The sequence below is a fragment of the Rhinopithecus bieti genome, unplaced genomic scaffold (genome assembly GCF_001698545.2).
Source record: "Rhinopithecus bieti isolate Rb0 unplaced genomic scaffold, ASM169854v2 scaffold_44779, whole genome shotgun sequence".
NCBI classification, from domain to species: domain Eukaryota; kingdom Metazoa; phylum Chordata; class Mammalia; order Primates; family Cercopithecidae; genus Rhinopithecus; species Rhinopithecus bieti.
In genome coordinates this window covers 21,253-43,714 of record NW_016817929.1, presented here as the reverse complement: position 1 = coordinate 43,714, position 22,462 = coordinate 21,253, and the positions used below count along the sequence as shown (strand labels likewise).

Below are 22,462 nucleotides of genomic sequence, written 5' to 3'. Positions count from 1 at the left end.
TCACTGCTAGACACATGGAGCAAGGCCAAGAAAGACACCATCCAGCCTTCCTCTCAGGAATCTGAGACCTCCGAAAGGAAGGGAGGAAGCCACTTTCTCCCTTAGTCTGAGGACTGTGCCAATCAGAAAGCCAGGCAACTGGTCCTGTACCATGGAAGTGACAATTTGGAGGTAGAAGGAGGGCTCTTCCACTCCCCTCTCCCTTCATCCTCTCTGATGCCTCTGTCTGCATCCGTTCAGAGACAGCAACTCCCAAGGCGGGAAGAGAGGGCATCTGAGAAGTCCAGTGCAGCCAGTGGGCTTGTCCAAGGACAGGAAGTGTCCTGAACATGCAGACATTGTTATAGATTTCCGTGGACTTCACTGTTGTGAGAGTTGGAGATTCAGGCCATGAAGTGGGTGAAGATGTCCCTTCTCAAGGTCAGAGTCACGTAAGCACAGTGCCTGAGTCTCATCCTGGGGTTGGTGTCTTGTGCAAGCCGGAGTCCTGAGAGGTGGACTCAGCCCCAACCCAAGGAGGTTGTCATGGGGACAAGGATGCGCTGATAGACTAGATCTCTTCGAGAGTGCACAAGCTGGGGATGGGGGAAGCCTGAGCTTCCTGGAACCTGAACCCCGACCTCTGAAAATGATCTACAGCAGGATCCAGAAGAAATGAACTTCGTGGGAAAAGAATAAAAGGCCACCCAAAGAGGCCAAGCTGAGATGGAAAAGAAAACCAACAGGATGAGATGAAAGGAGAGATTAACAAGCAAAATAAGAATTGCAAGGAAATGAAATGCTAGCCGACTTGCAGTCCTTCTTGGGGGCAGTGACAGCGGTAATGATGGATGTGAAATCAGTGTCATGGAAGGCAAACTGGAAACCCTGGATGAAAGTGTATCATGCACAGAATACCAAAAAAGACAAATACAGAAGACACAGAGCCAGCGTTGGTTTTCCTGAGGAAGCGCCAGCCTGAGAAAAGGTCTATGTTCCGCAGACCAATACCTGAAAGGAAATTCAAAGAAAATAGATCCACCACTAGACACATGGTGGCAAAAATGTTTAATAACCAAGTGTCAGGGCCAGAAAAAGAACAGCCAGGTAGAATGTGCACTTTCCCCTGCTCCCTCCTATCCCAAGAACGTGTCTATGTTTGCCTTCTTGGGGGTCTGGCTGTCACCCAGGTTGGAGTGCAGTGGCACTGTCATAGCTCACTTCAGCCTCAACCTCCCTGGCTCAAGCTGTCCTCCTGCTTCAGCCTCTGAAAGTGCTGGGATTACAGGCATGAGCCACCGGGCCTGGCCCTTTTTAAAATTTGTGGTAAAACACGATAACATAAAATGTACTATCTCAACCATTTTTAAGCATACAGCTCAGTTGTGTTAAGTGCATTCACACTGTTGCACAACTGATCTCCAGAACTCTTATCTTGCAAAACGGACACTGTGTCCTCATTAAACAGTAACTCCTCCTTCCCCTCCCGCCAGCCCCGGGTACCCACCATTCTACTTTCTGTCTCTATGAATTAACTAGTCTACGTACCTCATATAAGTAAAATCAGACAGTATTTGTCCTTTTGTGTCTGGCTTATTTCACTTATTTGTCCCTGTGTCCTCAAGGTTCACCATGCTGTAGCATGTGTTGGAATCCCCTTCCTTTTTAAGGCTGAATAATATTCCGTTGCATGGCTAGACCACACTCCGTGTACCCATTCATCTGTTGATGGCCACTCTGATTGTTTCCACCTTTTGTCTACTGCGAATGATGCTGCTGGAGACATAGCTGCTGTTTGAGTGCCTGCTTTCAGTTCTTTGGGGTATATATTCCCAAGAGTAGAATTGCTGGATCATATGGCAATTCTGTGTTTAATTTGTTTAAGGAACTGCCACACCATTTTCCATGGTGGCTGCACCATTTTGCATTCCTACCAGCAGCACACAAAGGTTTCAGTTTCTTCACATTCTTGCCAACCCTTGTTATTTTCTGGGATTTTATGGGGCTTTTTGGATCTGAGAACTGGATTGGCCAGAGAAGTTAAGTTTATTTGTATTAGAAAGATTTGGGCTGGGTTTTCAGGGTGGAAATGAGAAAGCGAGGGATGGTTGGAGTAGCAGGAAAGATACAGGGAAGGGATTTTTGGAGTTTGGGCGATGTCATGAATGAGATGCCCCTTTGGTGAATTGGAGAAGTTGCTGTAGAGATACCAGTTGCTTCAGAGGTCTCCTGTATGCTGAACTGATATTCCTAGGAGAGAGGACAGTCTGCTAGAGAGGCTTGTCCGACGAGACACCTGGGGTTTTGTGGCCCGAAGACGCCTAATAAGGTGCCAGGGACTGAACAAGCCCAGCTAAAGAAACACATAAGGGGGGGGAGGGGGAGGAGGGAGGGCTTGCATTGGGGAGTTATACAGATATAAATGATGATTGATGGGTGCTGACGAGTTGATCGGGTGCGCACCACATGGCATAAGTATAATATGTAACAAACTGCACGTTATGCACATGTACTAGAACTTAACTTAAAGTATAATAAAAAATAAATAAATAAATAAATAAATAAAAAAAAAAAAAAAAGAAACAAAAATCAGATAGCCTCATTCTCATCTGCAGGACTGAAAGTCAGAGGGTAACCAAGTCTGTCTGCGATATTTTGCAGGGAGTTTCTGTTGAGCCAGGTTGTCTTCAGGTGTGTCATCAACATGAAGGAATTCTCGGGGAGGCCAGAGCTCAGAAGAGAAAGCACCTGTGTATTCCACTTTGGGGGAAACATGTACTGGGTGACTTCCTATGGCACAGGAATACAGAGTGAAGGTGCGAGTCCAACTGTGGGGAGGCATCGAGTGAGTGGCAGTGAGCGTGTACACTCCGTGCCATTGCCTTGCACACACGCGTGCAAACGTGAATGCAAAATGCCAGCTGTTACCATTCATAGGGTTGTTTTCACATCTAAAAAAATAACAGCAGCTCCTTACAGTGCCTCATACTTGTAGTCCCAGCTACCCTGGAGGCTGAGGCAGGAGGATCGCTTGAGCCCAGGAGTTCCACGTTGCAGCAAGCTATGATCGCACTGCTGCAACCCAGCCCGGATGAGAGAGCAAGACCCTGTCTCAGAATAAAAAAGAATAAGTTCACAAGTGAAGAAATACATTTTTATGAAAATAACTATATTTTCCAAAGGAAAAGAAAAACCACGTGAGGAGAGTGGTGTTGCTCCCTATTTTTGTGACTCTCTTGCATGTCTCACTTTCTAGAAGACAGCTATCAGACTTGCGCTTTTGCATTGGGTCTTGCGACAGGTTGTTTTAATTGACATCTATGAAGAAAATCTGGCATCACATAGATATGTCATTGGAAAAGAGGTCCCCACAGCACCCCTAAAATGGTCTTAAGGGTGCTTCTCCAAAGTCTACAGACCACACTTTGAGAAACGCCATTCTGACTGCCTTGTATGAATCTCTACTCACTTGTTGGCAACATGCACCCCTATTCCCAAGCCCATCATCTCTCCCCATTGCGATGAGTCCCCAGACCTGTTTATTCATGCTCCAATCAGGTAGGGCCCCCTTCTTTGAGATACCATGTACTGCTGTGTGTTGGGTCCGGCAGCTCGGTAAGGGAGCCAAGGGTGACTTGGTGTCAGGCCAGCCACACTCTCCAAGTGTCACTCCCCACCAGCAGTGACTCAGGCGTACCTGCTGGTGTTCCCAGACATCCTGATGAGGAACCATCCACAAACGGTGCTAGAGGTGGTACCGTTTAGACCTATCATGAGGAAAATGGGATTGTCCTCAATGCCTCATGCTTTTTAAGACAAACCAGCCTCTCCAAGACTAGTGCAGTGCACAGGAGGGGCTGCAGGGACCTGGATCTCATGCTTCCACTTCCTTTGCACATGCAGCAGGCCTCGTGTGCCTACCCCCATTCTGTGTCTTCCTGAGAACGAGGGCAGGCCATGGGTGCAGAGTCAGAAAGGAGCCTGTTCCCAGGGCTGTGGCCCAGGCTGCAGCCTCCTGAGACACCTGAGGATCTGGTGACCTCTTCTCCCTCACACCCAGCCCCATGGGTTGTCCCAGCAGCTGGTGACACCATCATCTCCAATAGCCTGGCTTAGGGGAGGGGGGATGGAGAGGACATCACAGAGGCAGGAAGTAGCCCCAGGTCTTCAGGACTATGAAGTGCCCTCAATTAGCACAAGCATCCTGTGGACCTAGGTGGGGTCGAAATAAAGCAATAAAGCAATAATGTGTGCCATGGCCTTTGTCCAGCCTCTATCTGGCTTTCCCTGTTGTAGCCCTGGGACCTCAGGGAGCCCCACCCCAGCTGGAATTCACAGGGCGGGCCGGCGTTGGTTGGCCATGACTCATAGTGACCCTGAGCTGCCTTTCTAGAAGACCCTCCTCCTTCCCTCCCATCCTGCCTCTACACTCATTTTCCCCTCCCAAGCAACAACCACATGAAACCAGACAGTGCTCCAGAGAGCAGCTGGGCAACCAGGGGGACGGCGCGGGGAGATGGCGGGGGAGTAGGCTCCAGAATGGACATTTGGCATCTTCACAGACCTGCCCAGCCTCCTGGGTTGGCAACTGGGATTTTCTTGGTCCTTCCAGGGATGGCCTAGACTGGCTTGGAGATGTAGGGGGCCCAGGAAGATGAGGCAGGCCTGGTAGGAACACAAGAAACCCAGGCAGTCATCTGGTCCAGGGCTTTCACGGTTTTCTTTGGAACAGAACTGTGTTCGTTTGTAACCAGGAGCTGCTTTGTAAGAGCCGCAGCCTACAGCCCTGCTGGTTCCTCTCACCTCCCTCTTGTCTACCAGAGCCCCCGACCATCAGCCCCAAGATGTTGGAACACAGTTTAATAACCATTAGTGCAGTTCATCTGCCCATTTCACAGATGGGAAAATGGATCCCAAGAGGGAAGTCCCTTACCACAGACTTACAGCGAGTTGGGGCTGGCCAGGACCTAAAACCCAGTGCTATTTCCCAGGGTCATTCAGGGACAGACTGCAGGGACAGTTGGAAGGAGGATACCACTAGGTGCCAGGAGGGCTGACAGAGGAGAGGGGTGCCCAGGGGTGAAGCAGAGGAGGGATAGAGGCTGGCATTAAGTGACCAACCACAAAGAGGAGCAGCCCAGCCTGCTCGACAGACTGTAAAAGAAAAATAACTGCATGCCTCTGGCCTCCTCCCTGTGGCCGTGGCCACCAGGGCAGCCTCTGACCATGGAAATAACCACCCTTCTGTTTCCACCTCAACTGCCTCCTTCCCCAGCTCCCTGTCCCCAGGAAGGGGAGCCTCAAGCTGTAGGCAGGGTCTGGCTGGCAAGCCGGGCACTGGGCCACAGCCCGTTTGACCACACAGGCCCTCTGAGATCGTAGAACACAAGCACTTTGACTTTCGGCCTTCCTGTGTCCCCAGCCTTCTCCCGGCCCAGGGAGGGCAGGGCTGTGATTTTGCACATTAGTGGGTGACAGTTTGTATCCTGGTGTCCCTCGTGTCCACACGGCTCCGACACACCCTCCTGACCATGAGGCCAGCGTGGACTCTGTGTGCCCAGGTCCCCGCCCAGCCCTGACTCCTGCATTTTTCTAGGGAGAGAGCTCATAGCTTTTGACACATTCTCAAATGGGTCTGTGGTCCCAGAGATGGAGAACCCCTGCAGAAGGGGAGGACGGGCCTCCCAGGGAGGAGGGGGCAGAAATGAAGTAGAAAGGGCACTGCTGCTTTCTCTTCCCTGCCAGAGGCTTTACATGTAGCACTTGGTCTTGTTCCCTTTACCTCGTGATGCTAGGGTCACTGTCCCCATTTTACAGATGAGGAAACAGGCTCAGCAGTGGCAGGTTGCTTGCTTCAGGACACAGCCCTGGCTGAGGGATTGAAAAAGCCAGGGCAGGGCCAGAGGTTGAAGGCGGGCATTGCACTTGCTTCTACAAGGGAGTGCAGCTCTGGAACCTGTACCAGCCAGTGCTTCAGAAGCCTTCCCCGACTGCATCCACACCAGACCTTGAGCCCCCAGATCCTGGTTCCCAGCAAATTTTTTCAGCAGCCAGAGAGCCTGGCACAGGGCCTGGCAGTTCGCCTCCGAGGTTCATTCCTGCCACGTGGAAAACAGAGTCCTCACAATTGGCCTCTTGTGTCCTCATTGAGGCATGAATGAAGCCTTAATGAGGGTGGGGGCAGAGTGCCCCCTAACCATGGCAGGTAGGACCTGGCTGGCAGGTGGGCTCCAAGGGGTCCCCCCAGGAGGCTCCTCCCACCCCCAGGCATGACACCCAAGCCCTCCAGAGCCCCCAGCAAAGACTCTTTATTTGCTTGTAGCAATGTCAGCTGCCAGACCACAGAGCCCATCCCTGCCCTCCATCTGTCCAGCTCAGCCACCCTCTCACCACCCCCTGGCAGATAAGAGCAATGAGATATGCAGAACAGGCCCAGGGCTGAGGCCGCACCCCACCCCCATCCTTCCTGAAATTCCAACAGCACAGAAGGCGTGGGCCTTGGTGTCTCCATCTGTAGACAGTGTATAATGATGTCCAGCCTGTTTGCCTTCCAGGGATTTCTAAGAATCATGTGGGGAAGGTATTTTAAAAGTTCAGAATACAAACAAAATGACAAGGAGCAAACTCAGCTGGTCACCCACACATTCCCTGCCCAGACTTCCCGTCCCCAGGGCACTGGACCCCAGCCACCTGGGCTGGGAGCCTTTCTTCTCTGGGCTGTGCTGGGGAAGCTGTGGGAGCCCCCAGAATGAGGACGGCCCTCAGTGGGTGGGCCTGCTTTGCCCCCCTACCCAGGGATGCCTCTTGTTCCCCAGGATGGCGTGAGGACAGTCACCGGATGGGAATGTCAGCATTTCCTGGTCTGTGTAAGGCACCAAACTAGGGTCAGGGACTGCAGTGTAGCTCATACCCAAGGATGGCAGAAATTGGGCGGGGGAGCTTGAGGAAAGGGAGCAGGCGTAACTACCCCTTTCACATGGAGTGGCGCAAAGTTTAGTCCCCACCCCGGGGCAGGCATGTCATGTTTCCTTACTTCTCCAAAGCCCATCACTCCGTTTTAAGCTCAGGGTCTCATGACCTACTTTAGAGGAAGGTCACAGGATTCTTCAGGGCCTGCTTCAGGGGAGAACGGCAGTCAGAGAGACCTTCCTGCGTCGGCTGCCTCCTCAGATGCCAGGGTGCCATATTCTGGGGTGGTGTGTCCTGAGCCCCCAAACCCAATTCCTCCCTCAGACCCAGGGAAGCTCTGCTCCAGCGGTTTCTGCCGCGGCCCCACCACACTTAGTGTCACTCGCCTCCAAGCTACTCCCCTCCCACCAGGAAGATTCCACTCAGTACCTTTCTGAGGGAGTCCTGGTGAGGTTTCCTTCTGGGTGCCTGGCAGGCTGTCCTTACAACCCCACCACTCAGAAACCCCCAAGGCAAAGGAACACTCAGGCTGCATCAGCTACAGAAGGAGCAGTAAAAACGTCGGAAGCAGGAAGAAAACACAAACAAATATCAATAAACCATCCTGTCACAAGGCAGTTTTGTCAATTCCAAATTTTGCCACGATGGAGAAGCAGCTGCTTGCACCGAGGCGGGCCACCCTTGGCTTCCTCCTCTGGAAAACCAGAGAGACAAAGGTCAGAGGCTGTCCTAGGAGAGGGCCACAAGCCAGGACCCACACAAACTGCGGAGCCTGCAGAGGCCAGTCCCCACTCTCCTCAACTTGGAGGTGAAGACAAACAGGAGGGGCCTGTCCCAGCCCCTGAGGGAAGTTCTGCAGACGCTCCCCACTGGGGCTCTGGGAGGCAGAGTTGCCTCCAGGGGCCTGTGCCTACTTCTCCTGGGGATGGTGGGTGAGCTGGGTGGGGCAGCCAGCCCTGACCTCTGGGCATCCTTTGCTCTTGCAGGACCTGGGCATGGAGTCGACCTCACTAGATGACGTTCTGTATCGCTACGCCAGCTTCCGGAACCTGGTGGACCCTATCACACATGACCTCATCATCAGCCTGGCACGCTACATCCACTGTCCCAAGCCGGTAGGGTGGCTGTGGTCTGAGCCAGCCAGGTCCCGGGGTGTGCGGTGGGTGCCTTTCAGGGCAGAGCAGCTCTGTGCCCAAGGAGGACAAGCCCGTCCTGCAGGCACCAAGAGCCTGAGGTGCTCTCCCTTGGCGCCACCAGCACAGATTGGTTTTGTTTGGCCCAGGGGGTGAATTCACTGCCAACATTTAAAACCAGAATTTTTCACATGATCCCTATATTCGGCTGCCCTTGAAAAACTGGAAGCTCCAGCAACATGAAGCCCTCATTTCTGCAGGGCTGGAGCTAAGTAGCCATCCCTGTTATATGGGGCCAAGGCCACCACCTACAGTTGTACAGGTTGTGCCTTGCACAAAAGCATGCATACAGAGGGGTGGCGGGGTAGGGGAGGAAGGGGAAAGTTCAAATCCAGCCCTCTCTCTACGAGCCACGAGCCCTGGTGCAAGTCTGTGTCCCCCTGGAGGTGAACTTTTTCTTATTTGCACAAAGGTGTCATAGAAAGCTGGCCGGGGCCCTGCATGGGGCTGTCCACTTTGCCTCAGTCCCACCACTCCCAGATGTGTTCACCTCTGAGGCTAAGTGTCCTTTCACACCCATCCCTTCACTCATGTCCTCTTCCTGCTGGCCCTGGGAGCTCGGAAGGGAAAGCTCCATGGCTCTCCAGGCTCCACATCTGCCGCTCAGCCCCTCCTGGATGGGAGGTTCTGTCCTGTTCCTGCAGTTCCAGGTCTAGGCTTCCCCGGGGCTATGCAGCTGGACCCGGTGGGAAGGGGAGGGCTGGGCGGGGACATTTCCACGCTTGAGCGCTTCTCTGTTGCTTTGGTTTTTTCTGTCTCATCCCTCAATTTCCAGTGGCTTCCAAAAGAAGTGCTTCCCCTCTGGCAGTCAGGAAACCAGAGCAGGATGAAGAGGTGCGGGAGGGAAGTTTTTCCTTTTGGTGTAGGATCTAGGCCAGGAGTGAGATGGTTCCCAAGCCCACCCCTCGCTCGGCCTGGACACAGACTTGACCGTGGTCCTACAGTGAGCTGGAGCCTTGCTCTGGAAAGGCGTTTCCTGGGGCTGAGCTCCATCTGCGGCTTTGTCAGGGGCCTTCTCTCTGACTCTGGGGCTATCTGATACGAAGGCTCTGAGGTGGGGGCCCAGCTGTGGAGGGCTGGGAGCTAGCTGGCCAGGGTCAGGAGCACAATGTTGCAGAAGGTCGGGATACAGGGCCCAACGGGAGGGGAAGGAAAGCTGGTGTTGAGGAAGCCTTGAGGCCTGATTGCTGCCAGGATCCACGGGGCGCTGGCTGGGGCTGGCGCTTCTGTCGCTTCTCATGCAGTTCCACCTGGTTCTGCCTGGGGAGGTGGGAAGGGACGGGAGTCACACCTGTGAGGAGGCCTTGCCGGGTGCCAGACCCTGCCTTTCCTAGAGCAGGAATGGAGTTGCTCAGAGATGAGACAGCGAAAGGCAATGGGGCTCTCAAAAAAGCAAAAAGGAAACCGGAGGGCTATGTGTACGCCCATCTTTGAGTTGGGGAAAACAAAATTCAGTCAAGTGATCTGAGCAAGGTTACACCTCCGAGGAGAACCATGGGTGTGATCTGGGCCTATGCAGTGACTCAGAGCTGGGCAGGACACAGGCCGGGGGTCCCTGGGCGGTCAGTGCCCAAGGGGCAGGAGGAGGGGCCTGGTGGGAGCAGCCGAGCTCCCCTCCCTCCCCAACCTGCCCCTCACAGGTTGCCTCACGGACGGCCTGTGTGGGAAGAAGGACCCACCCTCTCAGAGAGAGAGGCAGGCCAGGGAGTGCGTAAGGGCCATCGGGAGACCCTGTGAGACAGGGCCAGGCGAGGCCAGGCGGAGGGGCGGGAACTCCTGCCCTCTGATCTTCCCTTTCCATCTGGGTAGGGCGGGGCCGGGGGGTGCCCACCTGGGTTGTTGTGGTCCATTCAGGTAGCTGTAACCAATTATTGTAACCAGGTGGCTTACAAAAGTAGAAATTTATCTCTCACACTTCTGAAGGCTGAAAGTCTGAGATCTGGGTGCCAGCCTGGTTGGTGACTGGCAAGGACCTTTTTCTGGGTTACAGACGGTCACCTTCTTGTGTCCTCACATGGCAGGAAATGGGCAAAGGAGCACGAATCCCTTTGTGAGAGCTCCACCCCCCTGGCCTAATCACCTCCCAAAGGCCCTACCTCTGAATACCATCACCCTGGGAATTAGGTTTCAACATATGAATTTTGGGGACATACCAACATTCAGTCCATTGCATGGTGTAACCTTCCTCAAACCACTTCATTACCTGGACTTTGTTTTCCTCAAAACAAAGTCAGAGCCAGCCAGAGTGGGTGAGCCCTGCTGAAGCCCAGAGACCTGGAGGGCCCCTTTTGTGCCCATTTGGCAAGCGAGGCTCTCTGGATGAGGCAGGGGTGGGAGGTCCCCAGGCTGGTGGTAGGAGCAGCCCCTCCATCCACCCCAGAGGGCTGACCGGGATGTCCTGGTCAGAGCAATTTGCATCTGAGTTCATGTCTGCCCACGTTATGGGTCTAGACATTGTGGACAGAGGTGTCAAGACCGGAGGGCTCATTCCAAAGGTAAATTGGATACTACACGGACCCTCACTGAAAATCCTTCAGTGAGGGGCCGTGCTGTAGTTCAAATAAAACCCAAACTCCTCATCTGGCTTTGCCTGAGTCTCTGAGCTCCCCTCTCCTACTTGCCGCCCTGCGAGCTCTGCTCTAGCATGTGGGCCTTCCTCCTCTGCCCCTGACACCTCCACACCCTCTCCTACCTTAAGGACATCGCTGCTCCCTCTGACTGCTCCAGCCTCCTCTGTCTGAGCTTCCTTCTCCTGAGTTCAGATTGAGCCTCCGGCCTCTAAGAGGGCTTCGTTGACAAGCCTGCCTCATGGAGGCTCCTGATCAGCCTGTCTCGAGCCCAATTTATTTTTCCATTCATTTCTCTGTTTTACTTACTCATCTCTGAAATTACCTTGCTTATTTACTTGTTGGCTAATTTATGCTCTGTTTTCCCCACTAGAATATAAACTCTGAAGGGAAGGGTGTCTGTCTTGTTCACAATTCTGTCCTGCACCAGGCGGGAAGGAGGCAACATATTCCATTGTGAAGTTTGAAGAGAGTTTAGTAAAGGGTTGAGGACAGGATAAAGGAAGTCAACAGGGGATGTTGAGACATCCAGAGACAGCAGCGGTAGGAAGTTGTTTCACAGGAGGACAAGCTGTATTGCCAGAGGCAGGGTGAGAACACCTGGTTCGGAGCCATGCTGCATTATCCATTGCCATATAGCAAACTACCCCAAAACAACAGACATTTATTGTTATAGTCTCTGCAGGTCAGGATTTCAGGGGCAGCTTAACTAGGTAGTTTAGCTTTGGGTCTCTCAAGACATTGGTCAGGGCTGCAGGTGTCAGAAGACTTTGCAGAAGTTGGCAGGTCTGCCAGACTCCGTGGCTCATGCCTGTAATCCCAGCAGTTTGAGAGACCGAGGCGGGCAGATCACCTGAGACTGGGAGTTGGAGACCAGCCTGACCAACATGGAGAAATCCCATGTCTACTAAAAATACAAAATTAGCCAGGAGTGGTGGCACATGCCTGTAATCCCAGCTACTTGGGAGGCTGAGGCAGGAGAATCACTGGAACCCGGCAGGCAGAGGTTGCGGTGAGCCGAGATCGCACCATTGCTCTCCAGCTCTGGGCAACAAGAGCGAAACTCCATCTCAAAAAAAAAAAAAAAGAAAGAAGAAGAAGTTGGCAGGTCCACTTCCAGGGCGGCACACTCGCCCTGTAGCCTCTCCATAGGACTGTTTGAGTGTCCTCACATGATGGCAGCTGGCTTATCCCACAACAGGTGATAATAGAGAAGCCATAATGCCTTTTGTTTTGTTTTGTTTTGAGACAGAGTCTCACTCTATCACCTAGGCTGGAGCGAAGTGGCATAATCTCGACTCACTGCAACCTCTGCCTCCCGGATTTAAGCAGTTCTCCTGCCTCAGCCTCTCAAGTAGCTTGGGATTACAGGCACCTGCCACCACACTCAGCTAATTTTTGGTATTTTTAGTAGAGATGGGGTTTCGCCATGTTGGCCAGCCTGGTCTCAAACTCCTGACCTCAGGTGATCCACCACGGTCTTCCAAAGTGCTGGGATTACAGGCGTGAGCCACTATGCCTGGCTTTGTTTTTTTGTTTGTTTGTTTTGTGTGTGTGTTTGTTTGTTTTGAGAAAGGGTCTCACTCTGATGCCCAGGCTGGAGTGCAGTGGTGTGATCATAACTTACTGCAGCCTGGAACTACCAGGCTCAAGTGATCCTCCCACCTCACCCTCCTGAGTAGCTGAGACTAGAGGCAGGCACCACCATGCCTAGCTAGTTTTGGGGGTTTTGTTCTTATAGACATGGGGGCCTCACTATGTTGCCAAGGCTGGGTCTCAAACTCCTGGCCTCAAGCAATCCCCCTGCCTTGGCCTCCCAAAGCACTAGGATTGCAGATGTGAGCCCAACCCCCACAATACCTTTTAAGACCCAGTCTCAGAAGTCACAAACCATCATTGCTGCCATTCTATTGATTCTGATGATTCTGTTGCTCACCCAGACCAGCCCTGCTACAGTGTGGAAGGACGCTACATAGGGGCGCAGATGCCAGGAGCCAAGAGCAGCAAGGCTGTCTTAGAGGCTGGCTGCTGCACATGCCGAAGTGTGGGAATCAGAATAAACCCCCCTATCTGTCTCTCCTCCTGCCCTCTGGTCTTGCTGCCACTGCTCCCATTAGCTGAACCCAAGAGGAAGCCAGGGGGAAGAGAGCCCAGTGACGCAGTCTCTAGAGCCCAGCCTTCTGAGCAGAGAAGGGCAGAGTGGACTGTGGGGCGAGAGGAAACAGAAAAGCTGGCACACAGTCTCTGCATCTGGAATGGTGTCCAGCATAATGAGCGGGACAGTCAACATTTGATGAATGTATGAATGAATTTATGAATGAGGGAGGGATACCCTTGAATGGAGGGCAGTGGAGGGCTGTGCTTGTCGGGGTCCTGGAACAGTTACAGAGGTGCCTGGGGAGTGAAGATGGCAGATGGTATCATTGCCTAATGGCTGACAGCCAGAGCAGTGTTGGGTGCTGGGACCCCTTCCAGGTCAGCCTGCAGGTCGGCATGTCATCTTTCCTGACAGATTAATGCGAAGCCCCTCAAACATGCTCTGCCCCAGGACCTGGGCAGCCTTACTGGGAAGGTCTGGAGAGGCTGCTGCCCTGACCTGCACTCACAGTCACCTTGACTGTGCCACATTCCACTCCTGCCTTCTTCAGGGATCAGGGGAGGACTGCAGAGAGTTGACTCTGCACACAGCCATTGCGCCTCCTGGGTGGGTTAGGATTCTGCTGCATGTAACAGAAGCCCAGGCAGGCTGGCTCCAGCAAGGAAGAAAATGTGTCCCTCAGATACCAAGGTGTCTTGTGGTGCCCACAGGCAGCCAAGTTAGACCAAGGTGCTAAAACTGTAGATAAGCACAGTGCAGAGGTCCCTCCTTCCTCCTCCCTGCTCTACCCTGCCTCCCTCTGCATTCCCTCTGCACAGACTGATCTTCCCCTGCCGCATGGTAGGGAATGTGGCTGCCTTTGGCTCCCAGGTTACTTCTCAGGGTTACAGTCACTGGAGGAGTTAGGGTATGTGTGTCTCAGTGTCAAGTCCAGCTTCCTCCTCTCCTTCCTCTTCCTCTTCTTTCTCCTTCTCCTCTTCCTCCTTCTCCTCCTCTTCCTCCTCCTCCTCTTCTTCTGCTTCTCGTTCCCTCCTGCCTCCTCTTCCTTCTTACTCTCCTCTTCCTCTTCCTCCTCCTCTTCCTTCTTCCCTCCTCCCTCTTCTACTCTCTCCCCGCGCTTCCTCCTCCTCCTCTTCCTTTTCCTCCTCTTCCTCTTCCTCCTCTTACTCTTCCTCCTCCCTTCTCCTCCTTTTCCTCCTCCTCCCCTTCTCCTCCTTTTCCTCTTCCTCCTCTTCCTCTTCCTCCTCCTCCTTCTGTTCCCCTTCCTCCTCCTCTTCTTCCTTCTCCCCTTCCTCCTCCTCCTCTTTCTCCTCCTCTCCCTCCTCCTCTTCCTACTTCTCCTCTCCCTCCTGCCATTCCCCACCTTCTTAATCCTCCACTTCTGGGCCAGTCCTGCCTAGTCCTGTTCTCTGCAGGAGGGAGCCCTAGAGGGTTCTTGAAAAGTGGAAGAGTTGGGAAAAAATGAGACAGTCTCACTGAAGGCATTTCTGGTTGTAAATGATAGAAACACTTTGAGCTGACCTAAGCCAAAGACAGGATTTCTCACAAGGAGGGCAGCAGATGGCGGTTAGGAGCATCAGCCTCAGAGCTAGCTGACTTTAGAGCTGGGCGGCCTTGCCCATCTATTTAAGTTCTTTTTGCCTCAGTTCCCTCATTTGTAAAGCAGGGATATTAATAATACCTGTCTCATAGGGTTGTAGTGAGGTATGGGACTATAAAGAGTTCATAGGGCACTTTGGGAGGTCGAGGCAGGTGGACCACTTGAGGTCAGGAGTTCGAGACTAGCCTGACCAACATGGTGAAACCTCGTCTCTAATAAAAATACAAAAAAAAATTAGCCAGGCATGGATGGCAGGTGCCTGTAGTCCCAGCTACTGGGGAGGCTGAAGCAAGAGAATCGCTTGAATCTGGGAGGTGGAGGTTGTATTGAGCTGAGATTGTACCACTGCACTCCAGCCTGGTGACAGAGCAAGACTCCGTCTAAAAACAAAAAGACTTTGTAGGGCAGAGTGGTGTGGTACCTTTCCTCACTCATTATAAGGGTCATGGCTGACACTCCTATAACCAGATACAGGGTAATAGGAAAAAAGCATAACAAATTTATTTAATCAAAGTTTTACACAACATGGGAGTTTTCAGAAATGGAGACACTTAGGTGAGGCACAGTGGCTCACGCCTATAATACCAGTACTTTGGGAGGCCAAGGCAGGCAGATCACCTGAGGTCAGAAGTTCAAGACCAACCTGGCCAACATGGTGAAACCCTGTCTCTACTAAAAATACAAAAATTAGTTGGGCGTGGTGGCGTGCGCCTGTAATCCCAGCTACTCAGGAGGCTAAGTCAGGAGAATCACTTGAACGTGGGAGGCGGAGGTTGCAGTGAACTGAGATGGTGCCACTGCACTCCAGCCTGGGCGACAGAGCAAGACTCCGTCACTGAAAAAAAAAAGAAAAAAGAAATGAAGACCCTTAGTCCCAACTACTTGGGAGGCTGATGCAGGAGGATTACATGAGGCCAGGAATTCAATACCAGCAAGGGCAATATAGTGAGACTCCCATCTCTTTAAAAAAAGAGAGAAAGAAATGACCCCAAAACCTAGGGAAAGATGTCTTTTTTTGTTTTGTTTGGTTTGGTTTTTTGTTTGTTTGTATTTTTTATTTTAAATTTATTTATTTATTTATTTATTTATTTATGGACCGAATTTCCCTCTTGTTGCCCAGGCTGGAGTGCAATGGCGTGATCTTGGCTTACCTCAACCTCCACCTCCTGGGTTCATGCAATTCTCTTGCCTCAGCCTCCTGAGCAGCTGGGATTACAGGCATGCACCACCATGCCCGGCTAATTCTGTATTTTCAGTAGAGATAGGGTTTCTCCATGTTGGTCAGGCTAGTCTCGGGCCCGCTCTGCCTCCCAAAGTGTTGGGATTACAGGTGTGAGCTACCACGCTCAGCCTGTTTGTTTGTTTTTGACAGAGTCTCACTCTGTCGCCCAGGCCGGAGTACAATGGTGTGATCTCAGCTCATTGGAACCTCCACCTCCTGGGTTCAAGCAATTCTCCTGCCTCAGCCTCCCAAGTAGCTGGGCCTACAGGTGCCCGCCACCACACCTAGCTAATTTTTTGTATTTTTAGTAGAGATGGGGTTTTGCCATGGTGGCCAGGCTGATCTCGAACTCCTGACCTTAGGTGATCTACCCACCTTGGCCTCCCAAAGTGCTAGGATTACAGGCGTGAGCCACCGTGCCCAGCCAGCTATCTATTTTTATACTCAGGTTTGGTAAAGAGTGCACAGCTTGTAGCAATGCGATTGGACAAAGCGTGTGATCCAATGGTGATAGGCTGAGGGGACCCAGGAAGGCTGTCTGCGCAGATTCTTCTTGGCCTCTCTGTGCAGTGTTCCTTCCTACCCCTCTGGAATGGTCTTCAAGACAGAAGGGAGAGAGTGACCTACCTAGTTTTATGGCTTGCTTTGGGGTAGAGGGGTTCTAGTTTCTGTGACCTGCTTTGGGGAAGAAGAATTCTGGTTTCTCTGACTCACTCTAGGGGAGAAGGGCTAGAGACAGGAGGGCAGCAGAAGGGCAGAAAAACTTTGCTTCTGAGGCTTTCCAATTTCCTTTAGTTCAAAGCTCTCTGCTGGCCCCGGTGCCATGCTTTGGAATTGTGTTCTGAGCTCCAAAAAGTTCATGCAAACACTGCTCAGAGGAGATGCCCAATGCATCGCAGCTGCTCAGTACATGTTAGCTGTTGTCAGCTTAGTTCAGACAAGCAGAAGGGAACTCTCACTCCAGAGAGAACATCAGCTCACTTGTGGTCTCAAGGCAACTCTATGAGGTGTCCATATCTATTGTTCCTGTCTAGCCAGTGAGGAGACCAAGGCTCCTCAGTTCTCCCTGATAGTGGCAGATGCACGTCCATCCGGAGCCTGGCCCTGTGCATGGCTGCCCCCTTGTGGCAGTGGCAGTGCAGTGATGCCCCCTTGTCCTCTGCTGTGTGTGTGTGTGTGTGTGTGTGTGTGTGTGTGTGTGTGTGTGTGTGTGGTGGAGTCTTGCTCTGTCTCCCAGGCCAGAGCACAGTGGCATGATCTCGACTCACTGCAACCTCCACCTCCTGGGTTCAAGTGATTCTCCTGCCCCAGCCTCCCGAGTAGGGACTACAGGCGCCCACGACCATGTCTGGCTAATTTTTGTATTTTTAGTAGAGACAGGGTTTCACCATATTGGCCAGGCTGGTGTTGAACTCCTGACCTCGTGATCCGCCCGCCTTGGCCTCCCGAAGTGCTGAGATTATAGGCGTGAACTACCGCGTCCGGCCTCTGTTCTCTTCTTTTAAGGCTCATCTGCCCAGGCTAAGAGGGTGGACAGAGATTTCGGCCCCAGATTTTGGAAACCCTGGGAAGTGATTGAAGGAGGAGCTGCAGCTGAGGAGCTCAGTTCTAAGCTTTGGAGACTGGCAATATTCTGTCCTGGGGTGGTTCCAGGAGCAATGCTGGGCAGACCACCTGATCCCACCCATGGTCTTTGAACTGGTGCTTCTCCACCTCGGCTGCACTAGGGAATCACCTGGGAAACCTGAGGTCAGGAGTTCGAGACCAACCTGGCCAACATGGCAAAACCCTGTCTCTACTAAAAATACAAAAATTAGCTGGGCGTGGTGGCGGGCGCCTGTGATCCCAGCTACTCCGCAAGCTGAGGCTTCCCCGTGTGGCCAGGTGGGGTGGCTCACACCTGTAATCCTAGCACTTTAGGAGGCCAAGGCGGGCAGATCACCTAAGGTCAGGAGTTCGAGACCAGCCTGGCCAACATGGTGAAACCCTGTCTCTATTAAAATACAAAAAATTAGCTGGGCTTGGTGGCAGGCACCTGTAAATCCCATCTACTTGGGAGGCTGAAGCAGGAGAATTGTTTGAACCTGGGAGATGGAGGTTGCAGTGAGCCGAGACCACGCCACTGCATTCCAGCCTGGGCAACAGAGTGAGGCTCCATCTCAAAAAAAAAAGAAAAAAAATCCCTGTTCCTGAGCCACCCACCCATCACTGGGGTGGCTCAGGCATCAGTGTTATTTTGTTGTTGTTTGGTTTGATTTGGTTTTTTGAGACTAGGTCTCACTCTGTCTGGAGTGCAGAGGTGTGATCACTGCTCACTGCAGCCTTCACTTTTGGGGCTCAACAGCCTCCTACCTCAGCCTCCCGGATAGCTGGGACTGCAGGCACAAGCCACCATGCTGGGCTTCGTTTTTTTGTTTTGTTTTGTTTGTTTGTTTGTTTGTTTGTAGAGAGCAGGTCTCACTATATTGCCCAGGGTAGTCTTGAACTCCTGGGCTCAAGTAATCCTCCTGCCTCAGCCTCCCAAAGTGCTGGGATTACAAGAGTGAGCCACAGCACCTGGCCCATCAGTGAACTTCAAAGCTCCCCTGAGATTCCAGTGTGCAAGATTCCAAGGTGAAGAAGCACAGCTCTAGATGGGCCATCTCCAGTGTCACATCCTATTCTCCCTTTGTTTTTATTTATGTATTATTTTATTTATTTATTTATTTTGAGACGGAGTCTCACTCTGTCACCTAGGCTGGAGTGCAGTGGCACAATCTCGGCTTACTGCAACCTCTGTCTCCTGGATTCAAGCAATTCTCGTGCCTCAGCTTGCGGAGTAGCTGGGATCACAGGCGCCCGCCACCACGCCCAGCTAATTTTTGTATTTTTAGTAGAGACGGGGTTTTGCCATGTTGGCCAGGCTGGTCTCGAACTCCTGACCTCAGGTGATCTGGCCACCTTGGCCTCCCAATGTGCTGGGATTACAGGTGTGAGCCACCGTGCCCAGCCCCTATTCTCCCTTTGAGCTCCAAGGTCAGCTCCCACCACAGCCCCTCTCGCTGAACCTGTGCTGGCCATGGCCTCCTTGTTGGAGACCCAGTGGCCTCTGGGTGGGGGTCTAACCCCATTAGCCACTCTTCTCCTTGGTGTCCGGACTCCGCTCCTCCTGCTGCTCTGACGGAGTCTTCTCTGACCGCTGTGTGTCCAGTGTCCTCTCTCCCTTCTGCTCGGTTCATTCTTTGGCTAGGGGTTTAATCTTACTAATGAATATGTCCAGCCTGGACCTGTCTTGAGCCCCAGCCCTGTAAGTCCAGTGGCATCCACAGCTGGAGGTCTTGTGAGCCCCTCAAACTTACTGTGGCCCCACGTGGGCTCACCCTCCTGCCTTCTCACCCTCTTCTTGTCCTAAGCCCCTTGACTTCTACTCAGGTCCCAAGCCCAAAACCTAGACCCTCCTCACCCTCCCTGCCCACACCTTCTCCATTCAGCATATCGGTCAGCTGCGTCTGTCCCTTCAGCCTCTTCCAATAGCCTGGCCCTGAGTCACGCTCTCCATCTCCTGTCCACCCCTCTCTCCATCTCCCAGTCCAAGGAACAGCCCCCTTCAGGGACTCCCCTGCAGCCCCTATGACCAGCTCCTCCTGCTTCACCCACCTTGCTTCCCCCCACACAGTAGTGTGGCCAGGCTCAGCAAGAAACCAAGTCTAGGAACCAAAAGGTGTCAGCTCCAGGGGTGGGGAATGAAGCTGTAAAGGCAGATGCTCACCTGCCTCCGCATCTGCAACACACAAGAGTGACACACAGGTGTAGCACACAAGTGTGATACAGGCACAAGTGGCAGGTGATACAAGCTTATTCATCAGACGGCCAGGCACCAGGAAGCTGGGGGCAGGGGTAGGGATGGGCTGTGAACTGGAGCCCAGGGGGCTCCTCCAAATCTGCTTAGTTCAGTCTCGGACCCTCCTTTGCCTCCTGGGTCCCTCCACAGATGCCTCTCTCCTTTGGAAATTCAACTCCCATCTTCCCACCTCCTCTCTCTCGTCCACCTTCCTCAGAGTCTCCTTCTCTTGCCTTCCCATCAGCCCCAGGCCCATCCCCAGCCCTCTGGGCCTCAGTTTCCCCCACTGCATAATGGGGATAATGAAAGTATCTACTGCCCTAGGGTGCTGTGGGAATTCCATAACCTTCTTGCATGATGTCTGGTGTGCAGGGCTGACAGTGGCTTGAACCATGGAGGGACCAGATGTGATCAGGCCCCAGGCCTTCACATGCCCTTATGTCAGTAACACACCCTATGACTGCCACATCCCCAAGCCCTGCTGCAGACTGTTTCCTCCTCACTCAGGGATGCCTCACGTTTTCTTTCTCCATCTGAAATCACAAACCCATCGCTCTTAAAAGCTGAGCTCAGCCTGGGCGTGGTGGCTGACACCTGTAATCCCAGCACTTTGGGAGGCCGAGGCAGGTGGATCACTTGAGGTCAGGAGTTCAAGACCAGCCTGGCCAACATGGTGAAACCCCATCTCTACTAAAAATATAAAAATTAGCTGAGCATGATGGCGGGTGCCTGTAATCCCAGCTACTCGGGAGGCTGCGGCAGGAGAATCGCTGTAACCCAGGAGGCGGAGGTTGCAGTGAGCCGAGATCGCCCCATTGCACTCCAGCCTGAGCAACAGAGCAAGACTCCGTCTCAAAAAAAATAAATAAAATTAAAACAAAGCTGAGCTCAAATCTAAGCCTGGGCAGAAGTAGTCTTCCCTCCTTGCCCTGCCAGAGTTCCCCATGCAGGTGCCGGTATTCACTTAGAGGGCGTGCCTGGAGAGGTCACTGTGGGTTGGCCTCTATTCAAAGCACTGTACTAGTAGTGACTCGTTTAATCCTCACAGAAACTCTTGGGAGGTCTGTACTGTAAAACCTTCACAGTTGTGGCTTGGAGGCACAGAGAAGTCAAGCAATTGTCCAGGGCCACACAGAACGGGACAAAGCCAGGACTTGAATCCCTGCAGTTTGGCCCCAGGTCTTTGCTCTTCACTACTCAATATGCTGTTTTCGGCTAGCAGAGGGGTGTGGGAATTGTAATGACAAAGCAGCCTACTGAGCACCCATTCTGTGCCAGGCGCCATGCTGACCACTACGCGTGGTTAACGCGCCGGACCTCCCCACACCGAGTCGTTGGCCACACGACTTGGATGGACTTTCCTAGGGATGTAGTCAGAGTCTGTAGCATCTTTCAGCTGCATCATTTAACCCAGTGTCTGCCATAACAAAAAATCACAGACTGGTGGTCTAAACAGCAGACAGTTCGTTTCTCACCGCTCTGAAGGCCAGAAATCCAAGGCTGGCTGGGGTTTCCTTCTGAGGCTGTCTCCTAGGTCTGTCGGTCCCTCCTCCTCCTATGTCCTCCAGTGGTCATTCCTCTGCATGTCTGTGTCCTCATTTCTTCTTCTTAGGACACCAGTCATATAGGATTAGGGCCTGCTCCTCTGACCTCATTTTACGTAGTCACCTCTTTAAAGACATTGTCTCCAAATACAGCTGCATTCCAAGGTACTAGGGGTTAGGACATCAACATGTGATTGTCAGCGGATACAGTTCAGCCTATGACACCAGCGTTTCAAACTCAAGTGCCGACCGGCCAGACAGGAATGCCTGTGAATGAATTGGGCTGGGAAAGACTTGGCCTCCTCATTCATTTGTTCTCACTTCTGAGGGAGACACTGGTAAAAATATCTCACTTTCCTCTTTACTATGTGAAATACAAGGACATGAACATTTGTTCTTGGCCGTATCCTAGCTTCCTAGAACAAGTGCCTGGCTCCCAGTAAGTGCTCAATAAATCTGCTGAGCAAGAGAATGCACAGAGCAGCCCTGGACATTGGGGAGTGGCGGGGACCATGATGAGTCCCAGCCAGGGGGTCAGCAGGCACTTGGCTCCAGCCAACTGTTGTCCAATCTCCTGGAATCCAGGCTTACATACATCTGTTTTTCAGTGCTAGCAACTAATTCACAAAAACTAAAACCATCCTGCAGACCTGTTTGTAGCCACTACCGTCTGCCTAGGGTGCCCACCCTAGGCCAACAGAGCAGGGCCTCCCCCAGCTCAGCCTGGGGGAGCTGGGCTCTTACCCGGGAGACAGGAAGCCTGGGGGCTGAGACTGGTGCACCCAGCCACTCAGGGCCCCACCACCCCTGGTTGCCTCTGCAGGAAGGCGATGCGCTGGGCGCCATGGAGAAGCTGTGCCGGCAGCTGACATACCACCTCAGCCCCCACTCCCAGTGGAGGCGGCACCGGGGGCTGGTGAAAAGGAAGCCACAGGCTTGGTGAGTTACAGTCCCCCGGGTGGGTCTATGCCAGGCTGAGTGTGTGATACAGGGCGCCCCTCTCAGGGATGTAGGGAAGGGAAGGGCGGGAGTCATGGGGGGTGGTCACTAGAAGCTGCCCGAAGGAGGTAAGATGGAAGGAGGATTCCAGGATGGGGAAACAGCTAGAGGGGGACCCTGGTCTGCTGGGTGGGAGCTGGGGAGTATGGGCCCACTGAGATGGCATGGGCGGGAGAAAGATTTGAGAAATTTCTAATTCCTGGTGTGCTAAAGTGGGCACTCCCTGCCAAGCACAGTGTTTGGCTCATGCCTGTAATCCCAGCACTTTGGGAGGCTGAGGCAGGTGGATCACTTGAGGTCAGGAGTTCGAGATCAGCATGACCAACATGGCGAAACCCTGTAAAAATTCAAAAATTAGCCAGGCGTGGTGGCACACACCTGTAATCCCAGTCTCTTAGGAGGCTGAAGCAGGAGAATCATTTGAACCAAGGAGGCGGAGGTTGCAGTGAGCAGAGATGGTGCCACTGCACTACAGCCTGGGCAACAGAGCACTCCCTTCTGAACTCCTCAGTTATCTCGGATGTCCTCAGA

General features: G+C 52.8%; 1 protein-coding gene across 1 annotated transcript in view; it reads left to right on the top strand.

The window, feature by feature from the left end:
• The window catches only part of LOC108518229 (leucine-rich repeat-containing protein 75A-like), a 50,344-nt gene that overhangs the window by 23,757 nt on the left and 4,125 nt on the right, over nt 1–22,462 (top strand). The window contains 2 exon segments of the mRNA XM_017856482.1: nt 7,875–8,003; nt 21,756–21,871. Of these exon segments, the coding sequence (XP_017711971.1) occupies nt 7,875–8,003; nt 21,756–21,871 (245 nt within the window).